The 16999-nt window shown below is 46.6% G+C and overlaps 1 protein-coding gene across 1 annotated transcript; it reads left to right on the top strand.

Moving 5' to 3' along the window:
• Positions 1-11636: 11636 nt before the first annotated feature.
• NQO2 (N-ribosyldihydronicotinamide:quinone reductase 2) lies at positions 11637-16610 on the top strand. Its single transcript, XM_009903804.2, is given in 6 exon segments — positions 11637-11658; positions 11661-11780; positions 12894-13024; positions 13997-14110; positions 14954-15055; positions 16232-16610. Coding segments are annotated over 6 exon segments (663 nt in total). The 3' UTR covers positions 16406-16610.
• The last annotated feature ends 389 nt before the right edge of the window (positions 16611-16999 follow it).

Here is a 16999-nt window from a genome sequence, read left to right as displayed (position 1 = left end):
TCACAGAATATTATGCCCTCTCTCTTTTCAGTTTGAAAAGCAGCAAAAGTGAGGTAAGCAACAAAAAAAAAAAAAACCAACAGAAGGAAATATTTGGATCCATGGCAAAGGAGTGTGACTCTTGTTGGCAGTAAATAGTGCAGTGAGACCAATGCACAGGTGTTTATGGAAACCTTTCCAACTGTAATCTCTTTGTAGTCCCTGTTTTGGAACCTTGCTGCATTGTGGATTCAAATCCATCCAAACCCCCCTAGATTCCAGCTGAACTTCTGCCAAATGGCCATGATTTCTTTTACCTCACTGAGTGACCCAAGTCAAGCTCTTCACCAGAGTGAGCCACCAGAATACACCTTTTGGTTGGTCTCACAACACAGCCTGAGGCTGCTGTCACTACACTGATCTTTAGTATAGAACTTATTTCATGTTGCTGGGCAGCAAGCCCACATGCTAAAGGCCTTCAAAGCAAGAGGAAATGCTGCATAATTTTAATCAAATATGCTTACATTATCCCAGAATCCCAGCATCATGGGGTTTGGAAGGGACCTCTGGAGATCATCTAGTCCAACCTCCCTGCTAAAGCAGGGGTGCCCAGAGTAGGTTGCCCAGGATCATAGTGTCCAGGCAGGTTTTGGAAGTCTCCTGAGAAGGGGACTCCACAACTTCAGATAGCTTCTGCCCAGTACAGTTAAGAGTAAACCCATCAGCTGCTTCTAGTCCAATATCACCTCACCAAAGCTTCCTGACAGATTTGTCTTTGTCTCCACCACCCTCCCCTCTAACTCACCCTGTGGACCACTGCCGCTGTTCAAAGGGCAAATTCCCAAGCACCTCCATTTTCCTGCACATGGTTTTCTCCAGAAGGCATCTGCCAGCTGTTAGCAAAAAAGAGGGCTTTCTTCTCAGACATCAAGCTGGTAAACCATTCTTTTCACCAGCCACCATGTTGGGAAATAATTAACCATGTAGCAATTGATAAGAGTCAGACAAAAAAAAAGGGACAGGGTTAGACAGAAATATGGACACACAACCACCACACAGAGACTTTGAAAATGGAGCAAAGAGAAGAAAGAGCCCCTTGAGTGACCACACTAGACCTCTCAGCTGGACCATGCAAAGTGTTTGAAGTGTTTGTAAGCCACATCCACAGCATGGAAAAACCTCCACAGTGCTCTGCTTGGTTAAGAGAAGGGATCTCCTTCCAATTCTATCTGCAACTTCTCTCTGCTCTGAAAACTTCTCTGAGTGGGAGTATTGAGATGAAGCAGAAAGCTGGCTTAGCTCCTGAAAGTGCCAGATGGGCAATGGGGAGAAAACCTGCCATAAGCTGCAAGCCCCAGGGAACAACTTTCCAGGAAGGGAAAGTCCCAGAAACTACCAGCAGGGGGAAAAAAAATGCCTGTGGGGAAGACAAGTCACAGTCTTTTCCAACCAAAGCTGGCCTGGCTCCAGATATCATTGAATATTCATTTTGCTGTTCCCCTGACATAGTGAAGGGAATGACCAAATACTAGACACAGGTGAAGGGAATCAAGCAGCTTACCACTTTCCAGAACCTGTATGGTATCTGCAGAATGTGCTTTTGCTCCATGTCCATGTCAAACATCTCCTAAAGGAATCCAGTGAGCACTCTCAGTTGTACACAAACCATCTAAACTCATTGTTCCAGGGCTTCAGTGATTTTCAAATCACTTCAGACAGGGAAACACTGCAGATAACAACAGCTAGCTAAGGGAGACCACACAATTTCTGCGCTCCAACCAGCACAAGCAGAGTCCTCTTAGCTCATGGAGGCAAAAGAAATCCTTCCACAGCTGGGCCACATCTATCTTATTTGCTGCCAAACTGGTGTCACTCTTGGCTTTTGACTGATCCCTGAGAGATTTCTCTTTGCCATGCTGTATTTTGCTGTCCTCCCATTGCCTCCCACTAGAAACCAGGAGGAAAGCACAGAAAGGGGTAAAGAAAAAAAACCAAACCCAGATCTGTGTCACTTGCAAGGTCTACAAAGCTATTTGGTTTATTTTTTGTCACAGACCCCATGGCAACCTGCACTTTGTGCTCAGACTGATACCAGAACAGTTTTTCATGAGAGCACAGTCAGATAATTCTATCAGACCCTGTGCTAGTGAAATTATTCAGATAACAGAAAACATCAAATTTTATTCAGAATCTTTCATTTGCTCTTTAAAAGGAGTGGCTGTGTGGGTGGCAGAGGGCTTGCCCTGCACCAGAGCCCAAGTGGTAACATTTAGGAGTTTTCTGTCCTTGATATTGTCATCCTGACCTGTGAAGTTTCAGAGAAGGCACGCAATGCTTTGATCAGCCTCCTTACCTATTGCCTCTCACTTGAAGAGGATGTGGTGCTGTGGGCTACCAGAAAATACTGATAGAAGGCGTTCCTCTTGCTTGAGAGCACATTTCAGAGTGAAATTAGCCATTCATGAGTAATTCCATACTGCAGCCTTGCACCTTGTTCCTGCTGGATGGGAGATGTCAAGCAAGCCAGACACTTGGTGCCTGCACAGCAGCAGGTCTCCAAGTTGATCTTCCCTCAGAGACAACGAGCTGAAATCACTGTGCTACTGCCTAGTGAAGGACAGAAACACATCAGGGATCTTCTGACAATTGGCAAATACTGGCTGTGAAGGTGGTCAGCATGGTGGTCAAATTCAAAGCATCAGCTATGGATTCCCAGTAGCATGGATTATAAGTGGGTCAAACACTAATTAAAATCAGCTTGAAATAAATCTGAAATTGCCTTTCAGTTCCATTCATAACTTCCTTCTCCAGCTGACTGAACACCATTGTTGACCGCAGTAAACATAATTCACCACCCTCCTGTGTGTTTCACAAACATTGGGATCCCTGATAATGAACAGAACTACACAAATGTAAAACAATTCCTTTCATATTGTCCAGGTGCCCCCGAAATGTACACAACTAACTGACCTTGCTACATTTGTGAAAACCAGTGGAAAACTGGGTTATTGAGTGTCCCAAGTGCTATCCATTAAATTAACTTTTCTAATAATGAGAATCACAGAATTCCAGCATGCTGGGGGTTGGAAGGGACCTCTGGAGATCAGCTCATCCAAGCCCCTGCCAAAGCTCTGTAACTAATAGAAGGCTAGCTTCTAGGTTTCCTAGAAATGCAATGTCCAGGCAGGTTTGGAATCTCTCCAGAAGAGACTCCACAACCTCTCTGGGCAGCCTGCTCCAGGGCTCCATCACTCTCACATGATTTTTTTCCTGATGTTTAGATGGAATTTCCTGGCTTCCAGTTTGTGCCCACTGCCACTTGTCCTGTCTCTGGGCACCACTGGAAAGAGTCTGGTCCCATTATCCTGCCCCCTACCCTTCAGATATTGATCAGCATTGAGAATATCCTTTTTCAGACTGCTTGTCTCCAGGCTAAACAGCCCCAGGTCTCTCAGCCTTTCCTTATTCATGCTAAGCTCTTCCAAAGCAGTACGATAATCAGAAGGTGATAGATTTGGTGCAGACAGCATGATGCAGACATTGTCATTTCTGAGGTTAAATTATGGCTCTTGATATTTTAACCATAGAAAGACAAAACAAGTCTGGTCAATGGGCTGCCTGCTAGAAGAGGTGACACAGAACCCCAGTACTGGGACCATGCTGGGACCACCCATGGGGAACAGAAGAAAAGCTAAATGAGAACTGTACAGCTTCACTCCATTTCTGAAGAATTAAAGGAAAAGGTGGTATGCATAAGGTCCAGAAGGGTACCCTAATGGCCACATTTTGTCCTTGTCCAAGCCCTAGGAAGCAAGGCTGACTGTGATGAAGGGATGGGTATACTCAGAGAGGCAGCAATCAACAACAGCAGGTGCTTCCACCCTTCTTCTGTTGCTCCAAGAGCAGCCGAAGTATGTTCTAAGCTCCACTATATCTCACCTCCCAATTACTCCATCTTTATCTACTTCTATCCAGCCTGGACATCTTTAGGCTAGATGTGAATAATGTGCTGTTTTGGGAAGTCAGCCCCAGTGAATGTGGTGGCAAAACCCACATGTGAGGTGTTCTGAGCCACTAAGAAAGGAAGAGTTTTCTGAACATGCATGGAAATGAAACCATGTCCAGTCACAGAACACGGATACGAGGAAATGAGGGTTCAACCAGCTCTTGGAGAAAGGGGGGCTCCCAGGCTCACTGGCACTTTCATTACTCATAACATGGTTTCATTATGTATGTGGTCCCTTTGCTTTCTCTCACAACTTCCCTCGTGCAATAAATGTGCTGAGGTACCACACTACTATTGCACGGGGAGCAGCCTCCCCATTGCTGTCAGGCTCCTCAGAAGCTGCCCCTTTCTAAACCCTTCATGTAGCTTCTACTATTTCTGTTGCATTAAACAAACTTAAAGTCTCTTCTCTTCCAACTCCTTCAGCACAATCCTCAGCAAGCCAAATATAAAGTTAAACCCTGAAGTGTGCATCAGGACTGAGATACTACTACAGCAGCTCAACAGAGGAAGGAAGCAAGCACAGGACTTTTCAACCACTACTTTTTTACAGGGTCTTCCTGGGAAGGCTTTTCCAGGCCAGCACTGTAAATTGAGCAGCTACAGTGTTGGGCTGCAGTCTGATGCAATCAATTCACTGCAGAGGACTTTCAGACTCATGGGGTTCAGCATTAAGTTGTGTGCTTTGACAAGCTTCTTGCTGTAGAAGTTTTTTTTCCTGGTATTTACATGGAGAAGACACATGGAAAAAGTCATAACAACCCCATGTACACTCCAGGCTTGCAGAAGACAGGCTGCAAAGCTGTCCAGCAGAAAAGGACCCGGGGGCATTGGTCAACAGCAGCTGAACATGAGCCAGTGTGTGCTCAGGTGACCATGAAGGCCACTGGCATCTTGACCTGTATCAGGAACAGTGTGACCAGCAGGATTAGGGCAGTGATGGTACCCCTGTACTCAGCACTGGTGAGGCCTCTCAATGCAAGAAAAACATGGAGGTGCTGGAGCAGGGCCAGAGAAGGGCAATGGAGCTGGTGAAGCTTCTAGAGCACAAATCTTGTGAGGACAAGCTGTGGGAATTTGGGTTATTTGGCCTGGAGAAGAGGAGGCTGAGGGGAGACTTTCTCTCTGCAACTACCTGAAAGGAGATTGGAACAAAATGGGGATCAGCCTCTTCACCCAAGTAGCAAGTGACCCTGCTAAAAAGCCCGTTCCCATCTTTCTCATAGTTCCTCTTTAAGTACTGAAAAGGCTCAGTAAGGTCTCCTGGGAGCCTTCTGTGTTGTCAGCTTTGCTGTAGAGCATCTGCTAGGTTGCTCTTCAGGCTGAGCCCCCAAACCACAGCAATTAATCCCAGAACAAATTATTTGGGCTTGCAAGGTGGTGTGACACAGGATGCTAAATGACAATGGGCCACAGAAAAGGTCAAAAACCCCAATGTGGGAAAGCAGTGCACATGCTGGGTGCTGCAAGAGCTGCATGGTTAACTGAGTTTGGGGGATTTCTCAGCTCTGCTCATTGCTCTGGAGGTTTGCAGTGCTGTAGATAGCAGAGAACAAAGTGGGGAGGGGAAGGGGCCAGGCAGCACAGATGTGGGGTGAGGAAGTCATTCTGCAATGTAGCAGTGTGGTGATTTGACTAGGGTGATTTGAGTCGACTTCATAGCAACAAGCTTAATATTTCTCAAACCAGAACTCTCAAATATTAAACACTAAGCACATGCAAATTATTGAATTAACAGCTTCATAGTATCATAGAATGGTTTTGGTTGGAATAGATCTTATCAAGTCTAATTGCTGACCCAGCACTGCCAGGAGACCAGTTAAGCATGTCCTTGCATCTACATGGCTTTTAAACTGCTCCAGGGATGGGGACTCTGCCCTATGCAGACAGCCCTTTAGGGGAATAAATTGTTCCTAACGTCAAACCTAAGCCTGCCCAGCAGACCAGCAGAACAGCTTAAGGGGCTGACATTTTGGACATGGGCAAATGGGGGTGGTTCCACATTTTGCTGTCTCACTTAGTCTCTAAGCATCAGTTTGTCTCTCCATCAACAATACCTTACTAGTAGTAGTAGTAGTAGTAGTAGTCACTTGTATCAAGCACTACGTCAACAATACCTCTTTTGTGAGCAAATTGTGACATGTAGAAGTGAAAGTCCAGACATCTAGATTCTCTGAGATATGGATATAGATATAGATACAGATAGAGATAAAATAGACCAGGAAAGGATGCTGGAGGTAACAAAAGAGCCTCTCAGAAGAACCACACAGAAATGAAGCAGGGAAAAGCGACACGTACGCGATGAACGTCTGCATCTGGCAGACACCAGAAGGATTTTGACCGATTCCCTATTTGTTTAGCAGCTTCAGCGGCACGGGTAAAACCACTCTGGTATGGAGGAGGATCTACTCAGCGTGTACCAAGGAGTTAAAGGAGAATCACAGGGCTGTTCTCAGCTCTCCAGCACCCTCCTCTGGCCTGCGGCCAGGCAAGCACCCTCCTCCCTTTACTGCTGAATCAATCCGTGTCAGGACACTAAATCAAACGTTGCTTTGATCCTGTTGAAGCCTTAGAGAGTCTTTTTGTGCCAGAAATTCAGAAGAGCCTTACACCCCACCCCCACACCTCTGCCTTGTGTCCTGTGCACAATAAGGTGACTCTCCTACAACAAGGTGTCCTTCTACAATAAGGTGACCTGCCGAGTGGACAAGGAAAGTGCCGTGGACAGTGTCTGCCTGGACTTTAGTAAAGCCTTTGACACTGTTTCCCACAGAATTCTCCTTCAGAAACTCATGGCACATGGCTTGGATAAGTGCACCCTGCACTGGATGAAAAACTGGATGGATGGCCAGGCCCAAAGAGTGGTGGTGAATGGACTTCAGTCTGTCTGGAGCCCGCTTACTAGTGACATCCCCCAGGGTTCAGTACTGGGTCCTGTCCTCTTTAATACTTTTGTCAATGATCTGGATGAGGGGATTGAGGGTACCCTTAGGAAATTTGCAGATTACACCAAGATGGGTGGCCGTGTCGATCTGCTAAAGGGTCGGGAAGCTTTGCAGCAGGTTAGACCAATGGGCCAAGGATAACTGTATGAAATTTAACAAGGCCAAATGCCAGGTCCTCCACCTGGGTCACAAGAACCACATGGTAAGCTACAGACTTGGGGATGTGTGGTTGGAAAGCTGCAACTCAGAGAGGTACCTGGGAGTATTGGTTGACAGTTGATTAAACATGAGTCAGCAGTGTGCCCAGGTGGCGAATGGCATCCTGGCTTGTATTAGAAACACTGTGGCCAGCAGGAACAGGGAGGTGATCATCCCCCACTGGTGAGGCTACACCTTGAGTGTTACATTCAGATCTGGGCCCCTCACTACAAGAGGGACATTGAGGTTCTGGAGCATGTCCAGAGAAGGGCAACAAGGCTCATGAAGGGCCTGGAGCACATGGCATACAAGGAGCATCTGAGGCAGCTGAAGTTGTTCAGTCTGGAGAAGAGGAGGCTGAAGGGAGACGTCATCACTCTCTACAACAACCTGAAGGGAGGTTGGAGTGAGGAGGGGGCCAGCCTCTTCTTGTTGTGAAGTGACAAGACTAGAGGAAATGGTTATAACCTCAGCAGGGGAGGTTTAGGCTGGATGTTAGGAAATACTTCTTCACTGAAAGGGTTATCAAACATTGGAGTGGTCTGCCCAGGGCAGTGGCAGAGTCACCATCCCTGTAGGATTTCATGTGGACTTAGTGCTTAGGGACACGGTTTAGAGCTGACTGCAGTGCTGGGTCAAAGGTTGATCTAGATGACCTTTGAGGTCTCTTCTAATTGGACATTTTTCTGTGATTATTCTTTGGAATACCCTCTGCATAGCTGGGTTAGGCTTGAAGCTGATCATCACTGGCTTGCTTACTTTGCCCAGCACCAGGTTATTGAACCTGATCCTGGGTAGGAGGCTGTGTGTTAAACCAGTTTTACTCTGATAGCTTTTTTACTTTGATGATTGGCATTCAGATCACAGGATGACATGTGATTTAGAGATCCTCTTAATGCTCATCAACAGCTAAGTGGTGAGGGGCAAGAGGATGGGGCCAGACTCTTTTCAGTGGTGCCCAGTGGTAGAACAAGGGGCAACTGGCACAGAGTGGAACCCAGGAGGTTTCACCTGAAGATGAGGAAATACTTTGCTGTGAGGGTGCCAGAGCCCTGGAGCAGGCTGTCTAGAGAGGTTGTGGAGTCTCCTCTGGAGATATTTCAAACCCACCTGCACACTGTGATCCTGGGCAACCTTCTCTGGGTGACCCTGCTTTAGCAACCTAAAAGGGTTGCCAAGTTCTGGAGCAGGCTGCCCAGGGCACTGGTGGACTCCCCACTCTTGGAGGGATTGAATAGTCATGGAGATGTGGTGCTGAAGGTTTAGTGGTGACTTGGTGGTGTTGGATTAGTTGTTGGACTCGATGATCCTGAATAACACTTCCAGCCTAAACGATTCTATGATTCGGTGACCTTGAGGCAATAAAATGTATTAGTTACTCAGATGTGGATTTTCCTTATTTCATCCATGAGCCGCCTCGGTTCCGCCCTGCTGGCTTTCGGGGGCGAGCTGCAGCCTTTAAAAGGAACCAGCACCACCAAAGTGACAGACCGTGTGTAGTATTAGCTGCCACCGCTAGTAACGGCAGCCGGCGTCTCTACCCCGGCCGCCGCCGAGCCCGCCCCTACGCCCGCCCAGACCCGCCGCCGGGGCACGCTGGGACAAGGGCAGCAGGTAAAGGGGCCGAGACCCGGTACCGAGGGGGTTCGGTGCAGTGTGGTGCATCCTGCACGGCACCCGGCGGGGCTGGTGTGTGGCGGCCAGGGCCAGGCTGGCGCCGGAGCCTCCCAGCCCATGGCTGGTTGAAGCCCCGAGGGAGGCGGCGTAGAGGGCCTGCCCGGCCTCGGCGGGGATACGGCTCCCGCCGGCCGCCGCCGGGCAACGGCGCCCGGGTACGGCCCGGCCTGGCCTGCGGTAGGTCCGGCGGCTGCAGTGCATGGCTTAGTGTATCTGTGTGCATACAGCACACGTGGAGAGACACGCGTGCATAGACACACACAGACATGTAGAGACAGGCACAGAGATAGTACAGATCTCCCCAGAGCCTTCTCTTCTCCAGGCTGAACAACCCCAACGCTCTCAGCCTGTTTTCAGGTGTCCAGTCCTCTGATCGTCTTTGTGGTCCTCTCTGGACCCGCTCCATCACGTGTTCAGGTGTTTCTTCTGTTGGAGGCCCTGAAGCTGGACACAGTATTCCAGGTGAGGTCTCACCATAGCATAGCAGAATGGCAGAATCACCTCTCTTGACCTGCTGGCCATGCTTCTTTTGAGGCAGCCCAGGGCAAGATCTGGCTTCTGGGCTGCAAGCCCTCATTACTGGCTCATGGCCAGCTTCTTGTCCACCAGTAGCCCCCAAGTAATTTTCTGTAGAGCTGCTCTTTGCCATATCTTCCCCAAACCTGTATTGATAATGAGGATTGTCCTGACCCAGATGCAGGACATTGCACTTTGACTTGCTGAACTTTGTGAGGTTCACCTGGGCTCACTTCTCCAGCTTGTCCAGGTCCCTCTGGATGACATCCTGTCATTCTGGCCTATCAACCACACCACTCAGCCTGGTGTCATCTGCAAACTTGCTGAGGGTGCACTTGATTCCATGGTTTATATCATTGATGAAGATACTAAACAGCACTGGTCCCAGTATGGACTCCTGAGGGACACCACTTGTCAGCCATCTCCATACATAGGCACAGACATATAGATACAGGCACTCACACACATAGAGGAACACACATGCAGAGACAGACACACACATAGAGAAACAAGCAGGCACTCAAGCACACACATGTATATGTATACATAGACACACAGACACAGATATAGATACAGGCTCTCACACACATAGAGGCACTCACATGCAGAGACAGACACACATAGAGAAACAAGCAGGCACTCAAGCACACACATGTATATGTATACATAGACACACAGACACAGATATAGATACAGGCTCTCACACACATAGAGGCACTCACATGCAGAGACAGACACACACATAGAGAAACAAGCAGGCACTCAAGCACACACATGTATATGTATACATAGACACACAGACACAGATATAGATACAGGCACTCACACACATAGAGGCACTCACATGCAAAGAGACAGAGACACACATACAGACACAGACATAGAGCGACAGGCAGGCACTCAGGCACACACACATATATAGATACACCCGTAGACACACAGACACACATACAGAGGCAGCAATCTCAGGATATTCGCCCCTCACAACCCCTCCCATCCCCACAGAAGAGTGCATTTCCTACTGAAGCAGTGATTCCTCCATGTACCTTTTCATGACATTTCTCACCACAGCACATCTGTCGTTTCAGTTCGTAGGCCCTGTCTGAGTCTCGAGACAGAAGCTGCTCAGTGCTTCCAGAAAATGGCAGGTAAGGACAAACACTCCTAGAATGCTGTTTGCCTCAGGCCTAGGCATGGTGGCCCATGGTGCATTGGTGATGTTCAGCTGGGATACTGAGGCACCACTTTTTAAAATGATTGAAATTAGAGACACAGATTGGAAGGGACATGTAAAGGTCATCTAGTCCAACCCTCTTGCAGTAAGCAGGGGCATCCCCACCTGGATAAGGTTTCTCAGAGCCCCATCGAGCCTGATCTGGACTGATTCCAGAGACAGAGCATATACCACCTCTCTGGGCAACCTGGGCCATTGTCTCACCACCCTCATTGTAAAAAAATTTTTTCCTTGGATCACCTATTTCCCCATGTTCAGTGATGAATGATAGTTTTAGAGAATTATTACAACTGAATGGCCTATGTACAGTAACATTTTGAACAAGCAAGCTCTCATACACCTTGTTACATCAGCTTAAGAAGCTCCACCCCAAAATATCTGTCTTACTGCTCAGCGTACTTTAAATCCAGTCTGTCAGCAGCTGGAGATACACTAGGCAGTTCACTCTCAAAGGAAAAAATCACAGTATTGAAGTCACTGTGATGATGCTAAAGTGGGATGTCATTTGCACAGCACTGAACAGAAAAATGAGGGCATCCCACTTTGCTGTAGGAAGATGCTCTCAGCTTTCAGGACTTGTTGCCCCAAGTCTCAGGGAATCTGGTACTGCTTTGACCACGGCCTGCCCCTCACTTGTGCTGCAGCCTGTAACCCAGCCTAGGGAGCTAAACTAGCAGGCAGCTTTTTTTTGCTGTTGGGCGAGGTTTATTGTTTGCTGTTGGGCGAGGTTTATGGAGGGGGAAACAGATGAACACAAATGCTGACTCGAGAAAGAACTAGGTGCTGCTGATGCAGGCCAGCATGACCTGCTGTGGAAACATGGCCACTGTCCACCGAGTCCCACCTTGGAGAGCCCACCAAATTGCTGGGTGGGGAGCATTTACCAATGAGTTCCTCTTTGCTGCTGAGCAAGTGTCAGATGCTGCCACTGTCATTCTCTTCCCTCTGGTTTTGTGATGTTTGGAAAACACACAGCAGAACAATGAAGGACAGGCTCCACAAGCTCTTTTGTATTTGCCTTTTATACTTAAAGGTATCTTCTGTTTTTCTCTGCCTCCAGGAAGAAAAGTCCTGATAGTCTATGCGCATCAGGAGCCCAAGTCCTTCAATGGATCTCTGAAGAATGTTGCTGTGGAGGAATTGAGCAAGCAGGGCTGCAGTGTCACGGTGTCTGATTTATATGCAATGCAGTTTGAGCCAAGAGCCACCAGAAATGACATTGTTGGTGAGAAGAACCAAAATAGGCATTTTTCAACAATAATGACAAGACAAAAGTTTCACCTTCTCTATCCTGCTGCATTAACAGCCCAGAGCTGTGCTGTTAGGTGTGTGTGTCCCCCCCCAAAAAAAAGAAAAGGCTGCTGCTATTTTGTACAAATAGCCCTCAGCTAACGAGGCAGCTTTTAAGTCCCTCCAGGGATGGTGACTCCACTGCCCGGGGCAAACTGTTCCAGGCAATCCATTTGAGGAAGAAATTGTTTCTAGTATCCAACCTAAACCCAGTACAACTTGAGGCTATTTCCTCTTGTGCTATCATTTGTAACTTAAGAAGAGACTGTCCCCCACCTGGCTCCAGGCTCCTCTCAGGGAGTTGTGGAGAGCCAGGTCTCGCCTCAGCCTCCTTTTCTCCAGGCTAAACAACTCCAGTTCCCTCAGTTGCTTCTCACAAGACCTGTTCTTCAGACCCTTCATCAGCTTAGTTGCCCTTCTCTGGACATTCTTCAGCATACATTCACAGTCTCTGAAGTCCATTTCTCATGGATGAGAGATGCCATCTGGTGGCATTCTGTGACTTGCTAGAGTTTAGTTCATGAGGCTACTGTCTCTCTCTTCTGATGGAGATTGATGGTCTATGAGTTGAATCAACAGTCAATGTAACTGTCCAATTCAGACACACTTGAGCCAGCTCACCTAAACTGCAGAGCTAGCCAGTATTGTTCCCTAGCCCCTGATGAGTTTCCCAGGTAAGGAGGCTGAAAAGCAGCCGCATGTTACTCTCCCTAATCCCTATTGTGGAGGCAGAGCAGTAAGCAAAATTTTCTTTAATGATACACCAGCATCGCCAGTCTACAGCCAAGTTTAGGTTGTCTTACTGCACTTCATATTGCTACATAAAGGTGAAAGATGTAGTACTCTCAGACATAACAGTCCTCTCCAGCTTGAAATCAAATCACCATCATCTGTGATGGTGCAAAATATCCACAAACCAAAAAAAAGAGAAGTGGGGAAAAACCGGATAGCAGCAACTCAAAACTGTAGATTGCAATGTGGATTTAATTTGTATTTAACTGCAATGCTGGAAACAGGGCAAGGAATGACTGTTTGCTTCTACATCCAGGTTGTTTGCACAACCCAGAGCAGTTTAATTATAGTGTGGAGACATGGGAAGCTTACAAGAGAGGAGGTCTGTCCAGCGACCTGGTAGAAGAGCAGAAGAAGGTGCAGGAAGCAGACTTACTGATTTTTCAGGTCATTATTTCATTATTTTAAGTTGCATTTTTTAAAAGCTTCAGTTGTGATAATAGGGGGTGGAAGAATAGGAAAGCAGTACTGAGATTATAGATTTCATTAGGAACATTCAGTCTTGCTGGGGTAAAAAGAGACAGTGCCTTTGTCATCGACATAAAACAGTCTGCAGCAATTTCAGGGCATCAGGTTCTTCTGATATGCCACGGACGTTAGAAAATACCAAGAGTCATGTGTGAACATTGCCCATGCTGGCACAGTATGAGTGTTTCACACAACTACACTGGCCTTTTTAGAGTAGGAGGGCAGCTGAAATCAGAACCTTAAACACCTGTGTAAAGTTCACAGTACTTAAAAATGAATATTCAGAAGTAACCTGATTGCGTAAGGTTTGTGACAACCGATCCCGCAGTACCTGAATCCAAACTGATTGCATTGAGCAACTTGGAGCACAAACTAGAGTCCAAAACAAGACTGTAATTCTGTCAGAACTGTGCCCTGTTACCAGGCAGTCCAGTGCTATCCCTTTCTCTTGCAGTTCCCATATATGCCTGATGGCCTTAGACATAGCCTAGATATATTTCACGGTGATTCTAGATGAAATGTAGGATGTGACCATGTCTCAGGTCAGCATTTTACTGTAAGACTTCATAATTGTAAAACTGCTGCTCCTGAGATAAGTATAGAAGAGCAAGTCCTGAAGGAAGTGGTTGCTTTCTGCTTCCTGTCTGCACAGTGCTCAGACAAGTTGAGTATGTTCTGGTGGTAAAGGGGAGGAGAAGAGAAACAGAAGGAGAGGGGAATGGGGCAAGTACTTCTGTTATTTTTGCCAGGCATAGTTACTGCCTCTCCTGACAGAGAACTAGGAGAAGGCACATGCAAGATCTGAACAAATGAAAACAGGATTTGGCACACAAACCAATCCTAAGGATGGCCAGGACTCTGTGCTAACAAAAAAAATTTACTTTTTCCTAGTTTCCCATGTATTGGTTCAGCATGCCAGCAATCATGAAAGGCTGGGTGGACAGAGTCTTGGTCCAAGGATTTGCTCATGAGTTTCCAGACTGTTATGATTCTGGCTTGCTCAAGGTATGTTTTCATAGAATCATGGACTGGTTTCAGTTGGAAGGGACCTTCAAGATCATTTAGTTCCAACCCCCCTGCCATGGGCAGGGACACCTCCCACGGGACCAGGTTGCTCAAGACCCCACCCAACTTGACTCTGAACACTTTCAGAGCAACCTGTTCTGGTACCTCCCTACCCTCACAGGGAAGAATTTCTTCCTAATCAAAATCAAGCTTCTTCCAGCTTGAAGCCATTGTCCCTTGTCCTGTCTCTGCATGCCTTTGTAAAAAGTCTCCTCCTATTGTTGAGATTGCTTTGTTAAGGTCAAGTTTTGTGCACTGTTCTTGAGGGTGTTGTTCCTTCTGTTCCATTATACTTGTTCAGAGTTCTGCCTTCATGCCCTCCTGAAATAATGTTTTGGTAACCATGTTGAGTGACTTTCTGGCACATTAAAACTGTCTGAAAGGTAATAACAGTCAATATTAGTTTCACATTTATGTTTGCTGCATATTAATCTCTGTAATTTCTCAATTTCTGCATTCCAAGGAGGATTGTAAGAAAAATATTCTCAGTAACAGAGTGCTTTCCAGCTTCAGCTTTCCAAGAAGTGCACCAGGGAGAAAAATGTTCAAAGCTGTCAGACCTCTAATTCCTTTTGTTGCTAACCTGTCTCTGCCCACAGGCCTGACACACAGCCCAGTCTCTCCATGCATGTTGTTGAGCTTTGCCTCAGATCTACCACTGCACATAAGGTCTGGGAAGGAAGTGGACATCATGTCCCCTAGAAATTTCTGCTGTCCAGGTTTCCCAGAGCACCAATTCTGCTTTAAATGTGCCTAACTCCAACGATGGTTTCTTAATTCCAGAACAAATTAGGCCTGTTTTCTTTTACCACTGGAGCACCCAGAGAGATGTATACAAAAGAAAGCATCGATGGTGATATTCGCTACCTCCTGTGGCCCATGCAGGTATAGTGTATGAATATTTGGGTGTTATTTGTCTTTAAAAAAAATAATTGGAATAAGAAAAATTAACAGGTGTATTATTGTTTTCTATGACACATCATAACAAATTGCCAGTTCCAAGCATCTGCATGTTATAAATTAGGTTCTAAAACCTTGAGACAACTTTAAAAGTCCACGTAGATTTGAAGTTGTTTTGTGCTGCTTTCTCTTGATTTGAATCTGGAGTGAATTTGCAGATGGCACCAATCTGGGTAGCTGTGTCAATCTGCTAGAAAGTAGGGTAGCTTTACAGCTGGATCTGGACAGGTTAGACCAATGGGCCAAGGCTAATTGTATGAGGTTCAACAAGGCCAAGTGCCAGGTCCTGCACTTCAGTCACAACAACCCTATTGTGTGCTACAGATAGAGGGATGCACGATTGGAAAGTTGCCATTTGGAAAGGGACATGGGGGTAGTGATTGATAGTTGAGTGAACATGAGTCAGCAGTGTGCCAAGAAAGCCAGTGGCATCCTGGCTTGTATTAGAAACGCTGTGGCCAGCAGGAACAGGGAGGTGATCATCCCCCTGTCCTCAGCACTGGTGAGGCCACACCTTGAGTGTTATGTTCAGTTCTGGGCTCCTCACTACAGGAAGGACATTGAAGTGTTGGAGCATGTCCAGAGAAGGGCAACGAGACTCATGAGGGGCATGGATCACAGGGCCTACAAAGAGGGTCTGAGGGAGCTGGGGGTGTTCAGTCTGGAGGAGGCTGAGGGGAGACCTCATTGCTCTCTACAACTACCTGAAGGGAGGTTGGAGCAAGGAGGGGGCCAGCCTCTTCTTCTTGATGACAAGCAACAGGACTAGAGGAAACAGTTATAACCTCAGCAGGGGAGGTTTAGGCTGGATGTTAGTAAATGCTTCTTCACTGAAAGGGTTACAAAACATTGGAAGGGTGTGCCCTTGGTCTTATTTTTCAGTGTATTGTATTTCACTCTGCTTAGTGTTTAGCCTTCAGTAGTGCCTGCTAGGATAGGTGATGAACTTCTGCTATTTATTTCCCTTCTCCTGATTTAGAGGGTTTAGGAAACCTGCTTTGTATTGGGTCAGAGAAACACTTTCAGATTTGAGTCTTCCATGTGCTTGAACTGAAAGGCCAACTATGTACTGAGGCATTTCTGTGTTTGCTTTGAATACAGCATGGAATCATGCACTTCTGTGGTGTCAAAGTCCTCGCACCTCACATATGCTTTGCTCCGGAATCTGTCTCCGAGGAGCAGAGGAAGGAGATGCTGACTGCCTGGGCCCACCGTCTGAAGACTCTGTGGAAGGAAGAGCCCATAAACTGCTCTTCTGAGTGGTATTTCAAGTGACCTTCAGGTACAATACTACAGAGAGCAGACTTTTTTCTCTTCCCGTATTTTTGGTGCTTTATCTCCATATCTGAATGCTAATTTCCTAATACAAACATGTTACGAGTATCTGGAGTACCACAGCTAGCAGCTTAGCTGACAATTTAGCACTTATCCTCATTGATTCTTGAGAGATTCTCCTCAATGATGGGTGCAAAACCCTTTGGAACAACATCCTGCCTAGAAGTGACTGATCACACAAGTGATATTTAGTTGTTGATTAAACCACTGCTGCTAATGGAACAGTAAATAAATTGCCATGTTTAACACTTGTTGCACCAGCTGTCACTTGATACTTTTTTTTCCAAAGACTATGCTGCCCATATTCAACCTTGTTATGGCAAATCCTCTTCTTTTAAGTACAAGCACTTGTGCCTTTGAGCTGCGAAGCCAGATGATGAGTAATGCAACAGGCCTATAGTTGCATGGTGACTTACAACAGCTGGAAAGCCCCATGGATAGCCTTGGGCTTTTCCATGTGTTTACAAAGGATGATTAAAGCTATTGCAGTGACCAGAGAAAGAAAAAAAAATCATCTAGGACCATGTGCAGTGT

The sequence above is a fragment of the Dryobates pubescens genome, chromosome 9 (assembly GCF_014839835.1).
Source record: "Dryobates pubescens isolate bDryPub1 chromosome 9, bDryPub1.pri, whole genome shotgun sequence".
NCBI lineage: Eukaryota > Metazoa > Chordata > Aves > Piciformes > Picidae > Dryobates > Dryobates pubescens.
The sequence above is the reverse complement of the archived record's forward strand: the minus strand, read 5'-3'. Positions and strand labels throughout refer to the sequence as shown.